The 23533-nt window shown below is 38.2% G+C and overlaps 1 protein-coding gene across 1 annotated transcript; it reads left to right on the top strand.

Moving 5' to 3' along the window:
• Positions 1–1061: 1061 nt before the first annotated feature.
• Positions 1062–21988, top strand: BNC1 (basonuclin zinc finger protein 1). Its single transcript, XM_063169803.1, has 5 exons — positions 1062–1300; positions 13262–13364; positions 13526–13761; positions 14981–16902; positions 18953–21988. Exons 1-5 carry the CDS (start codon positions 1292–1294, stop codon positions 19632–19634), a joined length of 2952 nt encoding a protein of 983 aa, XP_063025873.1. The 5' UTR covers positions 1062–1291; the 3' UTR covers positions 19635–21988.
• The last annotated feature ends 1545 nt before the right edge of the window (positions 21989–23533 follow it).

The raw sequence follows: 23533 nt of genomic DNA, 5'->3' as shown, positions 1-23533 counted from the left end.
TTACTGCCATGCACTTTAGCTCTATGCCAGTATTTAGCTACATGTAAATTAGGTTCTCCTTAAGCCTTGTGCGTTTATCTAGTGAATAGTAAACAGGATTAGCAGAAGACAACTAATAAACTAACAATAATAATATGTTAGCTGTCTTCTCCCTACAGCCATCTTATTTCCTACTGCATTTCCTATGGGATTACAGGTACTCATCTGGTCAGATGTTGTCCTGGTATGTTCCTACAGGGATTCCCTCTGAGTTCACTGCAACTTGCTCGTGTCTCTCTGGTCTACTACGGTGTATTCCTGTGTTAGCAGAGTGCAAAGAAATTATCTACAGGAGTTAAAAGGCGAGGAGAGGAGAAGTGTTTTGTCCTGGGGGCTTGTTTTGTTTTTTTTTTAAATAGGTGAGAAAGGACTATGACAAAAATCCTGCTCTAGCTCATGAATGCAACCCAACACCTGAATAACTAAAACCAGATTTTGGCCCAATTACTAGAAAGTAATTCTTCTCCTGTCTTTATGACCTGTACTGCTGTTAATAGGAAGCTTCAACTTAATAAAAAGGAATAAAATTCAGCCCTAACTCAAAAGTCAGTTGATAAGGGGAACTGTTTTAACTTAAAAAATACACACCCCACTCACAGAACCTTTGAGACCTGCAAATGTTTAAAAAGAAAAAATAAAACCTGCAGCAGCTGCAATTTGAAAAACAACACTGACACTAAAAATAAGTAATTTTACTTGTAAGTACCTCATAGCTTATTTGCAGATAGTTGTACACGCCGAGAAGAAGAAAAAAAAAATTGTAATAGGCCCTAGGTCAGCTGCATTGATTTAATGCATTACTTAGGCTGCCAGAGCAGAGGTAGAATCTCCTCGCACTGCATTAGGAGCGCCTCAAGCCTCTGTGACTCCTTTTGATCAAATCTCTGTGAAAGATGAGTGTCATGCCCTCTCCAAGCCAGCTGTGAGGGGACTGCCCTGCGACTGAGGAGCGGCTGGAGCACAGCACTCCGGGGCAGCGAGGTGAGAGCTGGCTGCAGAGGTGAGAGGCAGACACAACTTCGTACTGTAGGTCTGGAGAACACCAAGGGGGAGGATCTTATTTCACTCCCCTGTGCACAGCCTGAGCATACATCAGACCTTGAGGTGCTCAGAGTCAGACAAGAGTAAAGAGGCGTGTGATGGTTCTGCCTTAGTACTTGTACAGGCAGGAGTGTTTCCAGTACTTCTTTGTACAACTCACTGAGGGAATGGGAAACTGTTTTATAGCTCTGGAAACATAAGCACAGTAAGAATGTCTGAGGTAAGGAAAGTTCTTTGCAGTTCTATATGAATGTATGTTTTTACTGTGCAACTTTTACTTGTGGCTATGCACTGTGGAGATATAAAAAATGTTGCAAGTGTGTTGTTTTGGGCAATGAACAATGGGGATGAGAGCTGTAGGGAGCTGTGCTCTCTATTTCTTAATTATGAAAAGATATTGTAAAAGTAGAAAACTAGTTTCTGTAAAAAAAAAATCTGTCTTTTCTTTCTGCTGTTCACTGTAAACAACTGTGTGACTTTCCTGTTCTACAGTAAGTAATGCAGAATTGCAGGCTGATTATAATAAGCAGAGCCATCACTTGTGTAATTGTTTTCCAATTGAAGTAGTAGCATGTAAATCATAAATACTTGACAATGTTTAATTGTACAAGTCCTCAATATACATTAATAGCAGTAAAATCTGTGATTTGTGACTCAGATGTGTTTTGAGTCAAGTGCTTTAACCAGATACATTATCATTATCATGACGTATAAATGCACTAGAGAGCAGACAACAATGTAATTTCACTACGAAGTTCTTTAGAAATTACCACTAAAGTGGAGTGTAATGTATGCCCTTTATGTACAGTTTATTTTTGACTATTTAGCATCCAGAAAATAAGGCAAGCAATTCTTTTCTTAGGATCAGTCTGTTTGTATTTTAGTGGGGGGGGAGCCGGGGTGGGGGGAGGAGGTGGGTGGGTTTAAGTATGAGTGTGTGTGTGAAGGGGGGGGTCTGGGTTTTTAACTATATTGTGCCAATTAAGTGTCTAGTGTTGTGATGCATTTAACTTATTTATTTGGAGTTTTTCATCAGATGGAAAAATAAACATGGTTTAATTGTTAGCTCATACATAATGAGGTTTTGTTAGATGTGTTTAAGATGCAGCGTTTTACTTTCTGGTTTATTAATTGGTCAAATACTTCCAGTTGTCTGTGTAACGAATTCTTGGTTTAAAAATGACGAGAGGGCAGATCACGAACCCAGGGGAGGACTACTGATATACACAGGCTGTGGTTTATCCTTCTGTAAAATCCTACGGATAAAAAGTGACACTTTTTTCCTCTTTCTTTTTCTTTTCTTTTTTTTTTCCCCCTTTTCATTTTTAGATATTTTTCAGTTTGAATAACCTGAGACCCAGTCAGCATTCTGGTATTTTGGGGATGTGGGAGAGAGAAAATAAAATAGACTAGTTTTGTTTTAATTTAAAACAAACCATTGTTTGAAAGACATTTAACAGTCAATTTTCACATCTGATCTGAAGCTGGATTTTATTGTGCTCGTTTAGTTGAGATTGTTGTTCAAGCAATTCCATATAAATTTTTGTAATTCGTGTAACTACTTGGCTTCTTGAACCTCAGGAGCTGATTGTTTGTCTTATCTTTTGGTGAGCTAACTCTGCGTTGTGTTGCAAAACCTTGGGGCATGTTGTGTTTCTTCGTGTTCCTGCAGTCTGCAAGTGAAGTCAGCTTCATTAGTTTCATGATGGCACATCAGTACATGGCTGGTGTTGCCGCTTCCTTCAAGCTACTCCCGGAGCATGATCTGGGCTGCCTTGGTTTGGATAAGCTTGTAAGGATTTGTCAGCCAGATGTGACAAGATTGTCAAGAGGCAAGTAAAGAAGGAGATCTGATATTAATCAGTGCATAGCTTGGAGCCAAACTTTCTCAAATGCAGTGTAGTAACATGTTCTTCTCATTTACTGCTTCTCTTTGTGGCTATAGAACTGCCACTGTCTGAGTTTGACGGTTAAAAGGGATGCCAGCTAATAGCCTTTAATTGTAAGGATACAATTGTAGGTGGGAAAAGATCATATGCTTCTATTTTTAACATCCTTTTGGAAAATAAGTGCAGTTTGTTGTAAGATATGCAAGCGTTATGTTAGACAAGAGTCTCTGTTTCTGTCCTTTGGTTTTAAAACGGTGAAATTGTGGCTCAGCTCGCAGTGCTAGAGGAGTGGGAGGTGGGGGAGTCTCACTCCACTCCAGGTCATGGGGCAAAGTGGGTCCATCATTATTTGAACTGCTAACAACAGTGCGTGTTGGCTTGCTTTGTTCTAGTGATTAGAACAATATACACTGAAGAATACCTTTCTAATTGCTCCTTTTACAGAAAAGGGAAAAAATACGGACTTTTGAAGAACGTATTAGATATTGAACTAGATTATTTACCATTATATGTAAAGTGCTGATAGTGGGGTTTTTTAATAACCAGTGTAATTGTGCAATTCTGTTTGAATTAAGCGCTAGAATTTTGAGCCGTTGGCAGCTTAATCAGATTTTTAACAATAAGTGAACGTGTAAAAAAATAACTAATCTTATGGAAAATACATTTTTGTTATACTTAATATATAATTAGATTTTTTGCTTGATTGATTTTGTAAAAGTAGTTATTCTGTTTATTCTTTGAACTACTGAACCATCTGCAGCCTGTTCAGAACCCCAAGAATAATGATATCTGCAAACATATACAAACATTTGGGAGAGCTGAATCTTCACAGAAATAGGAGAAATTATTACAAATATTGGATCACTTCACGAGCTTTTCCTTGAACTTCAGCCTCCTAAGTCTGAGTTGAGGTTTGGCCTTTTGATACCAAATGTCCAGACTTCCAGCTTCCGTGTCTGTTTGTGATACTGTTAAAAGATCTCTTCCTATATATTGAGAATGTCATTCCATTTCCAATCCAGCAAACCGGTGAGTTATTTGGTTTGCAGTAATAAAGACTTAATTACAATGATGCTAAGTACACCTCTGATAAAAATAGAAGTGTTCTTGTTTTGCTTTAGATTACAGCTTTTGTTCCAGATACGTGTTCTGAAAGCATTTTGGGATGATTTGGCATTTAGCAAACATTTTTCATGCAGATTTGAGCTGAAGTTTAGGTATGGATCTTGAATTTTTTATTCCATTAAATATCCACCAAAAGTAAGGGAGAAAAATTGATTTTGCCCTCTGGGTCATCTCCTGTCCTTTCTGGCTTCAGTGGTGCAGTAACTCTCACAGTTCCTATGTGCTGGAAACTAGCAGGTTTTGTCCTAGCAGATGCTACAGTTTAAGTTTTACAGCAAATGTCATTGCCTGTCTTCTTTTTAGTTTTTATTTCTATTATTTTGTTGCTGTCATTTAAAAAAATCCTAGAGATTGAAATTTCAGTGTTCAGGCTCAAAAAAATATTATTGAGGGAATGAGGAAAAGTGGCAGTTTTTAACCGGCTTCGGTCATTTTAGTATAAAGAACAATATTTCATTCCACACTTTAAAACCAACATAAAATTTGAACAAAGAGGGGGAAAATATAAAAAAGAAAATTTTGGATTTTTTTTACTTCAAATTTCAAATAGAAAAAATCATCAGTGAAAAATTGGTATTTTTTCATGTGAGAGAAACTGATGTCTGAAAGCCAGGTGAAAATTTCCTCACCTGTGTTCAATAAAAAGGAATACTGAGTTTTAAATTGTGAAATTACCAATGGAACAACACTGTTGCGTAAAATATTGCATAACTGTAGCACCATAGATAATATCGTGTATGTGTACAAATAGTGTTTGGGTTTAAAATTTATGAAATTGCATTAAATGGAATTGTGTAACACTAAATATTTCAGACAGTTATTTCACTTTTATTCTTTAATCCCTGTCTTCAGTCCGTAACAGGAAAAAGGAAGAGATTTTAAGCATGTATATTTTATGGCTTTGAGACTTAAGCAGCGGTGCGTGGAGCTGAAAAATTTAGGATTGTCTTTAAAACATTAACTCATCCACATTGCACCCATGCACCATTTTATAAAATACATGAAGAGTTAAGGACATATTCTAAAGGCCTTGCAATTGATATATTCTAATATTCCTCATTTCTCTGATGCTTGTGCATTTGTGTTAATAATACTTCTTGCATAGGGCTTGGAGTTAAATATTTAATTCAACTGCAGTTCATGGCTAGGTCTGTAGCTTCAGCATTTAGTGTGGCATGCTTAGCATGTCAGTATGGATAAGCAGTATGTGCACAACTTACTTGTTAGATTAAGTAGCAGCTAGTGCTTTATTGCATATAATTTCACACCCTTTCTGTCCCGTGACTCACCTTTACCCCTAAAGTCTGATCAGTTTTAGTCATCAAATGCAGCGATCTGTTACTTATTTTTGAAATGCAGTAATAAGAACGATTTTCCCCTTAAATTTATTAAAAGGAGACAGTGCTTTAATATCTTGTGATAGATACACTGCTTAACACCAGCAAAATGTTTCTGACCTGTGCAGGCTAGGGCAGGTATGCTGCGGGAACTGGATCATCACAGTCTGTTCAGAATCAAAAGTAAATAACTCTAAGATAACAATAACATGAAGTTTTTCCTTCCTCAGTTTGTATTTCTTTTCATTTCCAAACCAAAGAGGCTCTGCCTATGTCCCTGAGGTGGACCGAGCTGTCTGTCAGCACTTACCTGTTGTTAACAAGTGAGATTAATTGCAGCATAAGCCAGTCTATCTACAGCCACGCTGCTGAATGGCAAAATGAAGTTCTGCTGTCCAGTGCTTTTTGTTTAGAGTAGCACTCGAGTGTGTGTGCTCACGCTCACATACACACACACACGAATTCTTCTCTTTGTAATTATTTTGACAGTGCCATTAACAAGAGTTGCCCTAAGGGGCCCCATAGGGTAAGTGACATGCATGAGGAGTGATTTTCATCCCACAAGTTATGCTGTGATTAAAGCCTGGCCTTGCAGCGTGGCTGCCTTTCTCAGGAGCAGCTCCTTGTGCTTCCTCGCCCGCCGCAGTGCCCGCGACTGCCCCGAGCTCCTCTGCCACCGGAGCTGCCACGGGGCCCAGCCAGCCCTGGCTTGTGAGCAGTGTCAGCTCTGTCTCTTGTCTCAGCTCCTCACTCCTAGCGCTCTTCTCACATATCAAAAAATTTTAATGAAGTGGTGACATGTGGACAGTCTTTTAAATCTGCAAGAAAGGTTGATTTGACAGAGTGGTGCCATCCTGTGAAGGTATTGTCTAATTTCACTTCTATCTTGCTGAGCTAATTCACTCTCCTCACATTTTTGTCTGTTTTTGAGGACATTTTAGTCAATTATTAAAAGGGCAATTAAACATTCTCAACTCCAAGTGCTCAGTTGCCCCCACAAGAGAGAGATTTGGTCAAATTCTAGGACAAAATTTGTCTTGCTCAGCCCCACTGAGGGGGAGGGTAATGGAGTAATGCAATTTGCTGCAGGCTCAGGGTTGTAAATATCCTGATTATGTGTCGTCTTAGACTGTGGATGTTTAAAAGGAGGTCAGGTTTGGGTATCTGACCCCAAATAAACAGTATGGATATATACATAAGGATCCAGATAATTAATGGGCTGTATTCCATCATCTTATCTAGAAAATGTATTCAGCTTGTGGCCTTTGTGTACTTCTAGAATAAAAATCATAACATAATTCTCCCACAGAACGGGGTAGTGAGCGTTAAGTGGTAGCTACACCAGCCAAAATTTTCAGTAGAATAGGGTAAGATCAACTTCTAAATCAATGGTTGGCCTCTGAAACAAAAGCTTTTTGTCTGGGCATTTCAAATGTTCTTGCACCTCCTAAGCTTGGTAGGAATAAATGGTTGGTGTGAATGAAAACCAGCCAGATTACCAAGGAGCCATTGTCAGATTAGGAACTGAGCTGTGAGTGTAACTTTGTGTTCAGTGGCAGTGTAAAAAGCAAATTGTGGCCCACCTCCACCTTTCCCATCTGTCTCCTAATCGGTCTCTTAAGCAGGAGACAATTTTCCTAAATTTTACTAATAGGAAGTTTGTCATATGAATCATCTCAGGCCAGCATTTTTAATGTGTCTGAATGGAGGAGGTTGGAGCTATTTGGTCAGCTGTTTACTCTCTGACATCTGTTTACAACTTTTCTCTACTTAATTAAAAGCTCAAAATACAGAAGATATCAGATATGCTTTCTCGATACAACAGGCTGCAGAGCTGGTTTGCTTTTTAGGAAAGTTATTTGTTGTTACTTATGTTTATTAAATAACTATTAACAGCAGCTGTTACTTTGTAAGAAACAGGTTTTTTGATATAGGACTGTGGAAGTAATAGGTGCATTCAGTCCCATATAATTAGAAATCTTATAAGGACATTTTTATTATTTCAATAATTTTGTATAATTTTTTTAAATATTTCTAAGCTTTAGTGTAGAAATAATAGAACTTGCAGCAAACAAGTGCAGTGGATTAGGTGGAAACGTACTTGACTGGAAATCCCTTTGTTTCGGGGGCTCAGCCTGTGAAAGGCAGGCAGTGTTTCTGTGCTGTGGTGGTGAGGAACTTTCCAGGACCTTAAACACGTGCCAGAAGGAACCTCCACAATCCTGAGCTGAGCCCGTGTAAGTTGTAGCGTGGGCCAAGTCTTTGTGCAGAGTAACTCTCAGCTGGGCCTTGCTGTCAGACCTGTGCACATCGGTGTGCTGCAGTGCTCTGTTCTTCCCTTTCCCCATTCCCACTGTCTTCCCAGCTCCCCTTACAGGCAGCACAGGGCTTCCATATTCTGTCCATCCTCCAGGCATCTTGTTCCCTCTTTGAAGTGAGCATGTCAGGAAGAAGAAAATGGCCCAGAGCCTTTCCTTGAAGATGCTGCAGGGGCCTTGCTAATGGTCTCCACAGGCAGATGGGATTCAGAGCCTTTCTAAACTGGGAGTACATTGAAATTTCCCAGGAACAATTAGAGGTACAAGGTGCTTAATCTAACAGATTTAATATCCACGTGCATTTCATGCCTAATTGTTGGGTTATGTCTTCAACAAGTACTTCCACCATCGAGAGCAGCCCAGCATGTTTTTTGATCGTATGTGAAACATGCTGGCATATATTTTAGTTCCAGTAAAGAGAGAGCTCAAGTGTGTTGAAAACTGAAGTCTGTCTTCAGGAAGAACAGACACAAGGACTGAATATGCACTATAGAGTTGACAGGGGGGATACAGATACATGTGGAATGGATAAAACCCCAGATATTAGCCTGATATGGATAAGCTGGATTGTAATACAGTGAAAGTAAGGTGAACAAAATGTAAATTGAGAACTTATTTTAAATCATGACAAAACTGACAGACTGTGTTATTTATCAGCAGAATATATCCCAAGGGAAAGTGGCAAAAGTTGCCTGACAAACAATGGACAAAGCAAAGCTTTGCTCATTGTATCGTGTGGAAAAGGATGGCACTGCGAGAGATGCTGATGATAAGGGGTTTTTGATTTGTCTCTGCTTTCAGTGATTGTGCAAAGGATTCAAGCACAAAAGTAATCAAGTGTCACTCAGTGAGGAAAAAGGATTTTATTTAAACTCTGCAAACACAAGAAACATGGTAGAATATAATAAAAACCAGGAAGAAAAAAGTATGGACCAGAAGGGCAACTTCACACTCATTTATAGTTACTGTTCTCTGTGAAAGGTGCAAACAGATTTGGATTTGGCCTTTGAAGTAGCGTGGCTGTACTTTCAATTTAAGGGATGGTAAAGGTATCTATCCCTTTACTTCCTTTGCAAATATTTTACAAGGAGCAAGCAATAAAATACTTCCAAATAACCAGACATATGTCCCATGTTTAATTTTATTTCTTCCCCCACTGTAAATCATGCATTTCTCCACAAACGTCGTTACTGTGGAGCCACTATGGGTCTATTCTGCAAATATGGGATTTTTCCCACTTCTTTCCTATAAGATTAGTGCCTACCAGAGCACATACCATGGTGGGTTGCATATATTCAGTGGGATTACCACTGATGATGATGAGATGGCCATAGGAGATACAGCTTGTTGCTAGAAACCCTCGAGAGAGAGGGCAATGAAAGCAGTATCTGCTGTAGCTCATCTAATGAAAGGTTCTCTCGTGTATTTGTTTCATTTAACGCCTATTCCTTCTTCAAACTTGCATTTTAAACTGATAGAAATTTCTAAGCCCTGCCTGCAAGATGCATTCCTGTAACCTGGCATCAATGACACCATTTTGTCAGTAATCCTCGTAGCAGGGAAGCTCTCAAGCTCTTCATGTGATGGCAGTAGCTTGAAAAAAAAGCAGCAGTTTTTAAAGTGGGGAGAAACTTAGTGCAAAAAGACAAGGGTTTTTCTTAGATGCCAGAAAGTGCCAGAAGTGAGGGTGCTAAGCTGTGCATTTCTGTGGTTAAATAGCACCAGGGTAATGTGGGACTTGCTCTTCGTGTTACTGGTGTCTGCACTTGCAGCCCTTGCTGCGTGCAGAGACCCGGAGCAGCTTTGCAGCATGAGCACAGATCTCCAACTCAGTCCTGACAAGGTCTTCAATGTTTCCTTGCTTCTTAATTTATTTCCCAAGCCAAAGTGCTGTCAAACCAGAACCCTCTTAACACTGAATGAGATTGGATACACTTATTGTGCCCTTCTTGTCTTGCTGCTTTTTTTTAAACCTGTTGTATGTTGCAAGTAAGCATAGGTCCCGGGAGACTTCCTCAAACTTGCTTTGTGAAATGAAGCCTGATTATATACCCAGAATCAGCATGAGTATGTCCCATTAGCCTGGGCTTTTCCTTAGGTCTGAGGGCTGTGAGTGGGTTGCAAAGAAACATTCAGTAACTTTTGAAGCATAATTGAAGCCACATCAATATCTGGCAAAAAAAGGATGTGAGCAGGTGTGACTTTCAGGCAGCACATGTTAAAATGCAGTGATTAGTAGTCAGATGCTTTTCGGTGACCAGTTTAATGGTTAATGTCTGTCTTGTAATGAGGGATCATTTTTATTTAAAGTTCAGCATTCAGATTCCCATGGTCATGCTGGTAAAACCACAGAACATTTTGATCAGTGTTTTCAACTCTATTTTTCAAATGAATTAAGAAAGTAGGTCTGATAATGGATTAGGAAAGATCCATTTGGGAAGGAGAGAGTGACTGGAAAGCAATACCAAGATCCTTGATGATAGCATAAGATTTAGTTTTTCAGACCATCTGCCTTCTGTTTCTAGAAAATGAAATTAAATAAATAATGATTTGAATGAAAGGATTGCACTTTAAAAATTTTCCACTGTAATTTCCTTCTACATTTCCAATCCTTTAATTATAATTTTCAAGCTTTGCATCTATGCAATACAGAAAGTTATTTCTTTGTTCTGCAGAATGAAATTGTGTGTACATTCCACTTGTTGGGAAAATAAAGCTTATTAAAAGCCTTGATATAATTACAGTACCTTAGAAGAGGCTATTAAGGACAACAGGATTAACGGGCAAAAGACAAGGGTATTGTTTTCATGAAGTATTGCTAAATTTCTTTTCAATAAAGTCTGATATGTGTTAATTTGGGTGATAATCAAGGTGCATATTTTACAAATACCTTTTGAAGTTGAACAGTGACAATTAAAGTTGTTATTCAGTGATTATTTCAGAAGTTAATTTTACTTTGTTATATATTCTGTGTCTATATATATGATTATAAATGTTGATAGAAAAGCCTTAGGAGACACAGACTCTGACAAGCACAAATGAAGTGAAATGCTAAAAACCTGAAAAATCAGTTGTTTCTTCTCAGGGATTCTTTCAAGTAATTTTTTAAGTCAGCACAGATCCCCCATTCGAGGGTGCACCTTTGATATGCACCAGGATGCAAGCTAACTCCTTCTAGTTTCCAGAAGCAATAATGTGACTTGAGAGAGCTTCAGTTCAATATTTAGAATAGAGGGGGAACTCTACTCCCTTTGTAACAGCTGCTTTCATATATGTAAAACAAAATGTCCTCTTTTTACTTGTTCCTGTTTTGGCATGTGCAGCCTTCTACACATACACAGGAAAGCAAAATAAATACGTGTACCATGTAGAAGGAGACTCTTACAGAAAGCTATGAAATGCAAAATTTGGTGTGGTGTATCTTTCTTGTCCAAGTACACAAACTAAATAGAAAAAGTAGTTTTAAAGGTCAGTGATTTGTGGAACATGTCCAAAGGAAAAGGAATGAAAAAAATTTTGAAATCTCAATTAACTTCTCATCGTGACAGCTTTTTTCATTGTGCAGATTTCTGTTACTTCTTGCAGAAAAAGGAAGTACTCTTTTGTAATTTTATCTGAAGGGAATGTAAAAGATGCATTTATGGAATGCACTGCACCTTACTGGACCTAGCAGGGTTGCCTGTGGAAAGGCATCAGTCCAGGCAAGTCACAGAATATTATGTATGCAGAGAGGCAGAAGACTCAATCTGCGTTATTGTTTGATATCTTGTAGAAATGAATCCACAGTCAACTACACCTTTTCTTCCCCCAACCTTTCCATAAGAAATTTATGGCTTTTTATTGTTATATGGAAGTATTTTAGGATCTAAGTGAAAATATATCCTCCATTAAAATGAAGCAATACTGCATAGGGTATTGATGTGTATTTTATGACTTTATGGGGAGCAAGAGCTTTTCTCAAGAACACAGGATTTTGCAACAGCTCCTTTAAAAGATTAAAGGCAAAGTGATTCAGAGATTTCAAGAGCCCTGTTGCCACTTGTTCCAATTCTTCAAATAGAGGCAAACCTCAGCATCAAATCGCTGCAGTTTGGAGATGTGCATGTAAGGCAACTCCTGGATAAGCCAGATACTGAGATTTTTGAAATCTCTCTCCAAATCCATTACTGTGAAGTACCAGACAACCAAATGTGATGAACATGCTTGTTTATATGTTTTGTATGCAGTGTCCTCTTCTGCCCCAAGTCAGCCAGAGGCTGCAAGTCTAAAAAAATGACCATTGCAGATCTCAGTGAAATTAACTTTCTGCCATGTACTTTTGAGTTTAAATGTTCCTTGCATCCATCTTTCATAGCAAGTTTTTGGACAATCAGGCTTCCTTGTATGTTTTCTAAAGTGCCAGTGGGGGAATGCAGAGTTTCTTCTTTTTCTTCAAATCTTATCTTAGTTTCCTATAGGTATTTTGAGGAGTGGAAGTATCCATTTTGCATAAAACCTTAGGAGAGGGAACATTAATTTAAAAGCAGAAAAATGCCAGCATTTTACAATTGCATGATCTAACTCTTTTATTATTCCAGTGAAGATATTCTGCACATCAATTTCTTTGCTTTCTCTCCCTCAATAAATACTCTGTTTATGCAGGAACTGTTCTTAGTGCCAGATCCAAGCAGTGCAGAATCCTGCAAAAGCTTTGCTCTGTAGCAAATCCCTCTGGAGCTTTAACTAGAACCTCCAAGTTGTCTGTTTGCCTTCTCCAGCAGATGGGCACATACAGAAGAAATATTATATTCCAGGAAGCAAGTTTGTATCACCCCATTGATTAAGGACATCTGAATACTAATTTGATTTGCATTATAGATGACCTTGGTAAGAGTAAAGTGATGTACTAATTGAACAGTGCAACTGGTGATCTGTGTGCTCTCTTTTGCTTTTAAAATGTGATTGTTTAGACTTGGAACAGTTGGAGTACTTTTTGGTGAACTTAGTCACTGAGGAGCATTAGTAAACTCCTTTGTCTTTGACAGAATAGAAATATTCCATGTGAATTCTGGGTGTGTAGGGCATGACATCTGTGCAGAGCTGATGCACTGCTCATTAGAGCTTGCTAGATTGCAGTATGGAGTGCCAGCAAAACTGTGAGAGGAAGTCTTTCATCTGTACAGCTTTGTTTTCAAACCTTCCTGAGAAAGTGATCATACATAAGGATAAGAGCTTAGATGAATACATAATTTTTAACAATAATTGGTATGAAGGTGCTTCAGCCTAAATAAATCCACAGAAGTGTTGCTATGTATATTGTTAAATATTCTGCTTTCATTTTACTGCAGTGTTTCTGCTGGTGACTTTTATAACTCAGGCTTTGCCTGGATTACTTACATTGCACGTTGATAGGTCTGTGTTGGTATGTTAATTCTGTCTTCATGTGGATTTTATAGAGGTACTGTGGATGTATAATCTGCACAATCTGAATGGTGCTCATATATTACCTATCATGCTTTCCATTGATCTCCAGGCTATCCGGTGCACTCTCGTGAACTGTAGTTGTCAGTGTTTCAAACCTGGGAAAATAAATCAGCGACAGTGTGACCAATGCCGGCATGGATGGGTAGCACATGGTAATATTTGTTTTTACAATCTATAGAAAACCATTTAGGATCCTCATAACTATTGCATGTTTTTTGTGTCACTTCTCAACCCCCACCCCAATATTAGTTGCATTTCATGTTCTCTTTCTTGGGACCCAAGTTTATTTACATTTTGTGATTTTTATTTACAGCCCTGAGCAAACTAAGGATTCCAAACCTCTACCCATCAAGCCAAGTAGAAATAGTTCAATCCAATGTTGTCTTTGATATCAGTAGCCTCATGTTGTACGGAACCCAAGCCATCCCTGTGCGCCTTAAAATTCTGCTTGATCGGCTTTTCAGTGTTCTGAAGCAGGAAGAGGTGATACAGATTCTCCATGCTCTGGATTGGACACTGCAGGATTATATACGTGGATATGTGCTACAGGTATTTAGAGGTGCTTTTAAAATAGAAATATGACAGTTAAGTAATTTTCCATCTTAATCTTCTCAGTGGTTCACAGTGTGTTAACAATGTGGCACATCTGAAAGACAGTAGTAGACATGTATGAGCTTAATGCCAGAAAAGAAAGGTGATTTCTGGTGATTGGTCTCTTTTTTTAGTTGGACTTAATTGAAATCTTTCCACTTGCTCAAATCTAACAACAAAGGTAAGCAAAAATAAAAATCAAGAGTTACTGGTAGTGTATCAAAGTAAAGGCTTTAGAACTTGTTCCAGTATTATTTAAACAGTGAGTTTGCTTTTATACAGCAGAATAATACATCAAGAAATAAACTTGCCATTATTTAAAACACCAGGGACAATATTAATCTCTGGTAGTGCTATCGACCTTACTGGAGCAGCAGCCAGAGTGTATTTGGCCCTATGTGCTTACACTGATGTTAGTCCTTGCTGCTGTGGAAGTTACCTTTTATGTAAAGTAACATTATGATCTTACATTATGACGTGAATCAATATTTAATGGTCTTGATAATCTTGCTTTTTAGTGTTAGGATTAAAAATATGGAATCAATTACCTTGAACCTCTATCACATGAAAAATTTATAATGTTACGTTCTTCATCATCTTAGAAACTCTTACATGCACTGTGAAAAATCTCAGTAGGCCATCAAATACATGTTCTGTGATAAAATATTTATTGTAGTTATTGGGAAAAGTTAGGCATAGCTAGAGTTTGAAAGAACTCCAACACTAGTGTAATTACAGCTGTGCTCTGTGAAAACTGGCAATAGATCAATATAGGTTCATTTGTTCTCTGATCTTAGTTGCTTGGAAGATTATTAAACTTGCAATGAAAGAATACTTGACTTAAATGAGGACTTAAATCTTGATCTGATTGCTCCATCTCTCCTGTCCGTGCTTACAGGATACTATCTGTTGTTCAAGTAACGTGTCTTAATTTTTGTGAAAAAAAATAGTTTATTGGAAAGTATTACTGTCAGTTCAGGAAGAAGTAATATCACCAACGTGATAAAATTTGGAAGAAATTATCACAGAATTTACATTGACCTCATTAAATTGAATGTTTTTAATTTTTTGCTAGAGAATAAATTCTAGTCCCTGAAAAACATGAGAGATTTGAGGGGAAGTGGTTTTTTGTTTACCTTAACTAATGTCTAACTCATTTAAATATTTTTTGCTTTAGGATGCTTCAGGAAAGGTGCTTGATCACTGGAGCATAATGACCACTGAAGAAGAACTGGCTACTTTGCAGCAGTTCCTTCGCTTTGGAGAAACTAAGTCCATTGTAGAGTTAATGGCAATTCAAGAGAAAGAAGGGCAGTCAATCATAATACCACCACCAACTGCCAATTTGGATATTAGGGCATTCATTGAGAGCTGCAACCCACACAGTCCTAATTTTTCTGCTTCCTTGGACAAAATGAGTCCCACCAACATTCATCCTTTTGAGAATCTTGTAAATAACATGGCTTTCATGCTGCCGTTTCAGTTTTTCAGCCCAGTGCCTCCACCTTTGATAGGTTCACCGCCAGAAAGACATTTGATTGAGCAAGGTCAAGAGCATAGCAACGAAACCAAACAAGATCTTCAGATACCTTTTTCTGAAAGCAGTTTCTTAACTTCTAGTTCTGCACCATTTCAGGTTGAAAATGAGAGGAGCATAAACGGCCCAGATATCACTAAAACGGAAGAAGATGCCCTTTTAAGTGATTCCAGTTCACATAATACAGCAGCCAAGCTTGAAATGACAGCACTATCTCCAGAAAACAAAATGAAATCTGTTGAAAAAAATGCTGGGCCAAGAAAAGGGCGTGTCTTCTGCACTGCATGCGAAAAAACATTTTATGATAAAGGTACTTTGAAAATACATTACAATGCTGTTCATCTGAAGATAAAGCACAAATGCACCATTGAGGGCTGCAATATGGTGTTCAGCTCTTTGCGTAGTCGAAATCGTCATAGTGCGAATCCTAACCCCAGACTCCATATGCCAATGAACAGAAATAACAGGGATAAGGATCTGAGAAATGGTTTGACCATTGCTGGACCTGGAGACAGTAAAAGGACAGAATTCACAATTTTAACTCCGGATAGCAGAACTATTTCCAGCTATGCCAGCTCTTGTACAGATTCCAAAGGCCAGGCTGGATTTTCCAGTATTGGACACAATGGTGTCCTCTTTCCAAACCTGAAGACAGTACAGCCTGTTCTTCCTTTTTACCGTAGCCCAGTCACACCAGCCGAGCTTGCCAATACTCCGGGTACTCTTCCTTCTCTGCCTCTTGTTTCTTCCTCCATACCAGAGCAGCTTGTTTCCAATGAGTTGCCATTTGACATGCTCCCCAAGAAGAAGTCTCGTAAGTCCAGTATGCCCATTAAGATAGAGAAAGAAGCTGTTGAGACACCCAATGAAAGTAGCGATGTTGCCAGCTCTGAAGATGAGTCACGCCTGCAGGGGGTAAGCGATGGAGAGCTTGAGACCTGTGAGCATAAGATAGAGAAGCGGGTGACCGACAGGGTGGAAAAGCACCCCCATTCAGGTAATTCATGGAAATCTCTCTCTGGGGTGGAGGGCCCAAAGTATTTTGAGTCTGTCTTTGCACCAAATAACAAATACATCGAGGATATCTCTGAGAATGAATTGCAACACTGTGAGAAAGAGGTTAAACCAGAAGAAAACCAACCATTAAAAATAGTTTCCCATGAGATTATGTATGAAGATCCAAAACACCACCACAGTGATGTTATAAAACCAATGACTGAACCCCCCATGTATTTTAAAGAGCAGTCACAGCACAGGATTCCTAAAAATGACTGCCCTGAATTGCAACACCACTTGCTGACCGGGGGCTTTTTCAGCACTTTGTCAAACAGGGGTGCTGCCATTCCTTGTTTTGAAGACTCTAAAGATATGGATCATGTCAGTCAACATGCACTAGGGATTCAGAAGGAAGAAAGCCGCTTTCATTGTGACATCTGTAAGAAGACTTTTAAAAACCCTTACAGTGTAAAAATGCATTTCAAAAATGTACATCTCAAAGAAATGCATATTTGCACAGTTGAGGGCTGTAATGCTGCTTTCCCTTCTCGTAGAAGTCGAGACAGGTAAGAAAATTATAAACAAAATTCTATTTATTTTACCATCACAATGGAGCCTAATTTGAAATTAAAATGAGTGTTTGAGGAATGGAGCCTACAAATATTTTCTGTGTATCCTCGTATAACAGGTATGATAACTTATCAGAACGTTCTTGAAATGAAAATCCATTGAAAGAAACATTTCTTTTCCACAAGACTACAAGGTATTAAATAAAGCCATGAAAATTTCATAACTGATAAAGACTGCAGTAGTTGAAAGCATACTTTAGTACATAAAGGGAAAGCCATAAGGGTATGAATTCAGCAATTTTCCAGTAGATGCATGTGTGGACTTACATGTTTAATATGTACTTTCATGTATATTTTAATGTATACAGTGTTTTTGAAGAAAAAGCAATGAGATGAATTTAGGGTATCTTCATTTGCCCTTGTCCTTTCTTTCCTCAAGGATTTGGAACAGACTGGTGAGAAAAAGCCCATAAGAAAAGCAAGATTAGTCTTTGTCAGCCCAAAATTAACCTTATGCAGTGGTAGTCAAACTAACACAATCTGGTGTTTATCCACATCAGTAGTGCTTTTCTATGAGATTAAATAATAATTTCTAAACTAAAGCATGAGCTTGGTTCAGTTTAATGCTCATTTCAGTACTATATTGCTGTAATTATTTTATTTCAGCCTGTTATGCACATAAACTGAGCAACAAGTGCCAAAGCTTTGTTGCTGACCATCAGAAATGTATCTGAAGCGGTCAGTGATAGGTAACCAACCTATTGAAGTGTTACAAGTTTCCAAGTGTGCAGCGGTGTTAGAGCAGCTTTTGGCTGAGGAAGCGTGCCTGGATAGTAGTTGAGAGTGACACGAGGTTTAGTTTGTCTGCAATCTGCTAGGAGTGCTGGAGCCAGCTGATGCAATCCAGAGAGAGGATGAGCCGGTCTCTGAGGACTGGCCTCTGCATCGGAGATGCACAGATTCATCTGCTGCTGGCAGGGCTTCATACCCTGCTGCCTGCATCTTTCCAGATGTGAATTCCTCTCCACTGGAATTGCGATATGGGCCACAGGAAAGAAGGCCAGCAGTGAGATTTGCATTCACATGCCACAGATTCCTTCCCACACCAATATGTTGAGATAAGTTTTCACATAGGTGCTTTTGGAAGATGGGTTAAAAAAAAAAGACAAGCGAGCTCAGAAGTCATTTCACAAGTTTTGTACAAAACAATAGTTATTTGGAACAGCTTTGCACAAGTTTCTAGACTTTAACATAGAGTAGTGTGACTACAAGTGCTAAATATTTCTGTGCCTTTTTGAACAATTCATGGTTCTGTTTAAACCATGATGGCAAGGAGAATGACAGATGTTTTACCAGTATTACAATAATACCTTCAGCCTTCTAGACAGAGCCTGTAAGTTCCCAGTGAGCTGATTGATTAACAATGTTCAGTGAGGAACAGTGACTCTGTATGTTTTAGTGGTTTCAAACTGAACCCAGAAGTGCCCATTTGAAAACTGCAAGTTGCATCTATTTCAATTTTCCTTTTTCAAGGAAACTCCTGTCAACAAAAGTCTCTGTACTGATATGTACAGCTGCATCCTGGACATGGCTAGAGTACATGGGATCATCAACATTTTTTGCCAGCTCAGGTGTCAATCCTTTCCTGCTTTGTCCATTGGGAAACAATCTTGTTTCTTACCTACCTCAGTCCATTCTCTGATCTCAGTTCAGTTTATAGGTTTTTAGTCTGCGTCAACTTCTTTTATGTTAGCACTGGATCTGTCGGAGCAGACAGCTACCCCCAAAGCAAGTGAGAATCTGAAACATTGATTGCTGTAGAGTTATTACATAGAATCTGATATATGCCAGTGCGAGCAAGTTCAGAACCCAGTCACATGTGTAAATTGTCCATGTGCAGTCCGTGTGGTAGTTGGTCAAATCTGAAGTATACAATTTATGCATGCTACTAAATAATGATTTTCCATGTTTTTGTTTATAGTCATTGTGAAACAACTGCTAAGTGAGGTGAAACACTTTCTTGCTAAGCTTCTCTTTGTTCTTCTAGACATAGTTCAAACCTAAATCTTCATCATAAACTTCTGACTAAAGATACACTGGAATTCAACAACCATTTCAATGCAACATACCTCTTGAAAGACATGGCTAAGGAGTTTTGCCAAGATGTCTCTTTAAAACAACACGTTGGACGTACTTCTGTAATCTTCAAAGGAGTGAACAGAGCAGGCAGCTACATTTTTCCAATGAGCAAAATTGCAGAACCCTGTTCTGAGAGTTATGGATACGATCCATTAAATGATGGAGCTGTTCTGGATCTAAGCACTACTTCCAGCATTAAATCTGAGAGCAGTGCTCATTCTTCTTGGGATTCTGACGGAGGAAGTGAGATATGCACCATGCCCTTGGATGATAGTGATGAAAGCTGTGAAGGACCCAGCCTAATGCCCAATGATGAACTCTACCAAGACTGTTCTCTAATTGAGAAAGCTAATCAAAACTTTATAAACTTGCCTTCCAGTCTGCCAATAACTTGTCATATATGTCAGAAAACATACAGTAATAAAGGAACTTTCAGGGCTCATTACAAAACTGTGCATCTTCGCCAGCTCCACAAATGCAAAATCCCAGGTTGCAACACAATGTTTTCATCTGTTCGCAGTCGGAACAGGCACAGTCAAAACCCCAATCTGCACAAAAGTCTGGCTGGGTCACCAACTAGCTTACAGTAAGATCAGACGGATCTTAATTTATTTCTGCTAAGAATTAATCATTTCAATTAAGGAATGTGTTAACATTAGTTTTATTTAAGCTCATTTGACTTCTAGCTCACTCAACAACCACAGTCAAATTCTTTTCTCCTGTGTGTGCTCTCCAGCAGTTTCAGTTAGCAAAGCTTGGTGCTGTAGTTTTTGTGCAATTGTTTGATGTTTAACAGCTAAAACTTCTGTAAGGAAAAGACATCTTAGAAATGGGGGTAGTTGGAAATTAATTTAAGTGTTTCTGATACCTGTGAAGTATTACTTGCCACAATAGGAGCTTCAAATGAGAACCATCATTGCTTGTGTTTACATGTTAAATGGATTGTTGTGTTGTGTAAGAAATGAGTAATGATTGGGATGAGTTTCCTCTGGTTAGGTTGAGAATTTTGAGGCTACCATTTCATTCCTGAGACCTTAGTCTGAAGCTGACTTGCAGTGTTAGTGGAACGGAATATTTGTACCTAAGTATATCCCAAAATCCAAAGGAGAAAGTACAAATTTGGGAAAACTGCATAAAGTCCAAATATTCTGAAAATCCTGCAGTCCTTACTCTTTAAGTTTGCATTTCACTTCAGTAAATATTACAGTATTTCGGATTTCTTAGAATTTATTACCATTTGCTTTGCAGGAAAAGGGGCTACTTAACTTGTTGGCAGAATGGCCTGAATAAATCTGAGACGTTCTGATAAATTGTACTGATAGAATGAATAGGTTAAGCTAAAATTTCTAAACTGTTGCAAATGCATCCATAAAATAAGGGGGAAAGTAAGCCCTTTAATTTAAAATGCACTTTTTGAGTTCTACTTTCAGAAAGAGAAAAGTTTTATTAAAAATAGGAGAAAAAAAAAAAAAAAGAAAAAAATCCCTAATGAAATATCCAAACTTCTTAGGAGTTTGAGGGTGCAATTCTAAGCCTGAGAGCAAGTGATAAAATGGATGCAGTAGATAGATCTTTTATGATGCAGCAGTTATTTTCTCTTACCAGTGGGGGATAACATGTGTCAGTCTTTGTAACAATAGAAGAATGCTTACTCTCATTCACACCTCTTTTCTTTTAATGAGAACTTTGTTCAATATCTGTTAAAATGTTTCATGTCTTTGAGGTTGCCCCTGTAATTAACAGTATTCTGCATTACGTTCTATGCACTTAAGAAGACAGGCCTTGCATTGTATTTAAAAACACTTTAATATTTAATTTGTAGTCACATCATACAAATGTTGTGTGTGTACTTGTGGTGTGTCCTTTTTCAATCATTTGCAAAGAGGAAAAGAAATAAGAAAGCAAGTCTTTTACAGTACTTTTTTTACTTTATTCCACCAGTGGAAATCTGTTGATCAATTCTAGTATGCAAGCATGACATTGACAGCACAATCTGTACATATTATACCAAAGTGCTTACAGTATTTGTGGTTTCTAGAACTAGCCTAGTTTTCCAGTACAACTGGATCTTAGTCTTTATTCATTTTTGTGACTGAATAAAAATAGATTGAAATTCAGGATTTCATATGTATGTAGAAAGAATAGTACAATGCTATTGCCATATGTCTTGATGTTTAACTTATTCTAAAAAATACTATGGTATTGTAACCATTTCATATTGTATAAAAGAAACAAATGTGGACTGATTATTTCACCAATTCTTTTGAAAACTGGTTTGTGTGTGAGTATGGGTTATGCAAGGAAAAAAACATGACACAGTTGTAAATGTTTGTGCTCACTAGAAATGGTTTCCATGCGTTGTGTAAAGTAATCTTCTATTTTTTTAATTTACTGTAGGTTTATGTGATATTTAAAATAATCCATTTGTGCTTGAATCCGTCAGGAAAAAATATTAGCCTGCAGAACATTGTGCCATTGCTTTGAGGTTTTGTGTTCTGGGGGGAATCGGTGTTTTGGTTTTTTTGGGGCGAGTAGAGTGGTGTTTGTTTTGCTGAGGTTTTTCATTGTTGTTTTCTTTGGATCTTTAGTAGAAACTCATATCAGTGGGGGTCATAGTTTGAAAGCTAAGGGCACAATCACAGGAGACACAATTGCTCCCAGCCTTTGATAGTATAAATCAATTATTTGTTATCCAGCTATTTCAAGCTCTTTTTTTTATACGTATATATATACATATATATATATAAACCTCTTTGTTTAATCATTAACTGGTTTTTGAAACAAAATGTGATGTAAACAAATGTAATGCCCATTTATTTAGTTTTCACTGTGTCAAAAAAAAAAAGAAACACATTTGTATACCCTAATAATTTTGTATGTGCTAATAAAAACCAATAATAATGCCTCTGGTTGATTCACAAAAGTAGGCTTTTTTGCTTGAAAATACTGCTATTCTTAATTTTTATTTTAAAAAAAGAACAATTTCTGAGAACACATTCTGTTTGTAGAGAGCACTGGTTTGACAATGGTACTAACTTATTCCATAATAAGGAAGTGTCATTATATTAATGAGCCATTAGAAGTAATGTAATAAATGTTGTCAGATATTTTATTGATTTTTTTTTTCTTTGTGCAGTAGGCAAGGGTAGAGGTTCGTTTAAAAGCTGTCAGCTAAACAGAAGGTAAATATCTCATCATTGAGAACTAGACTGAAAGATATTTTGTGCTCTCTTTATTCTATATACTTTGGAAGGGTTTGGTGGGGTTTTTTTTGTTATTTCTCTAAAATCTGGACAGGATGGGAGATTTCTCAGAACAGGCTAACCCTTAGTACCCCTAGAGCAGCATATGTATCTCATGAAGCGTTTGTGTAGCTCCCTCCTCCTAATGACCACAATGTGGCTGGACCAAGCCTTGACATCTCCTGTTAGTTTTAAATACGTGTGATGCTTATAGCAGCCTGTATCACATATTCACCACAGATGTTGAAGGAAGTAACCTCACTTCAGAATAGTAGTACCATTATTTTTGGAGCTTTTCAGAGTTGGTCTGGAGAGCTGAAGCAGCTTCCCCTGGCTGGGGCTCAGTTCCAGAGATGTTCACATCTGCAATCTGTGAGTATGTGCAGTTGGGGGATCACATCTTTGCCTGAGATTTGAACTGGGCCTGGGCATGCCCACCCCTACTACTTGAGTATGTTGCTCCTTTTTTATTTTTTTCTTTTTTCTTCTCCCTTAGAAAACAAGAACCTCAAAAAGTAGATCCTGTCGTCTTTCTGTGGCTCCAAAGGAGAAGGCACGGGTGCACACTGGGGGGTAGCCACTCCGAGTATCCAGTTTCAGAACACAGGTATTCTGAATAGTTTTTGGTAGCAAATCTATGTCCCTCTGGAACAATGAATGTCCTGGTACTTACAGGAGTATTTGCAGAAATCTATTTGGAATGGAGTGTAAGGAATCTGTTTTTATAGCGCCAGTTTTCTAAGCACTTTAAAAAGAACTGTGGCAAAACCAGAGGCTGTTGTTTCTAGTGAATCTTTACTGAAGATATACAGTGCAAAACCCAGCAAAGTGGAGAAACAAGTTCTGAAAATACCTGTCTGATGCCCTGCATTGAGTAGGGAAGCCTAAAAAACAGCTAAACTACTTGGACTTAATCCAGGGATTTTTAAGTAGAGTGCCAGGTCCTTCTTGAAAAAGGCTCATGAGCGATTTCTGATTAATCAGCAAGCATAGATTTAAGAAAAGCGGCTAAACTGAAACCACCTTTAGAGTTTGAGATACAGCCCATAAGGATTCCATTCAGCCTGCAAGTGAGCATTCATTTCCAAGCTGAAATGAGAGTTTGAACTGGGAAGGAGACAACAGTGCAATAGGAGGAGGAAGGTAGGATCAAAGGTTTTGTTCAGAGCAGCATTTACTGGCAGTCCCCCTGATTTGAGGGAAGGGCAAGACACAGTTTGAAGTAGAATTAAGTATGCATAGCATGA

Source organism: Melospiza melodia, chromosome 15, assembly GCF_035770615.1.
Source record: "Melospiza melodia melodia isolate bMelMel2 chromosome 15, bMelMel2.pri, whole genome shotgun sequence".
NCBI classification, from domain to species: Eukaryota; Metazoa; Chordata; class Aves; order Passeriformes; family Passerellidae; genus Melospiza; species Melospiza melodia.
This window is presented reverse-complemented; position numbering and strand designations above follow the sequence as displayed.

Coding starts and splice junctions, on each gene's coding strand:
- BNC1 (XM_063169803.1), top strand. Junction 13,762..14,980: donor TACGTGGATATGTGCTACAG/GTATTTAGAGGT, acceptor TTTTTGCTTTAG/GATGCTTCAGGAAAGGTGCT. Junction 16,903..18,952: donor TCTCGTAGAAGTCGAGACAG/GTAAGAAAATTA, acceptor TTGTTCTTCTAG/ACATAGTTCAAACCTAAATC.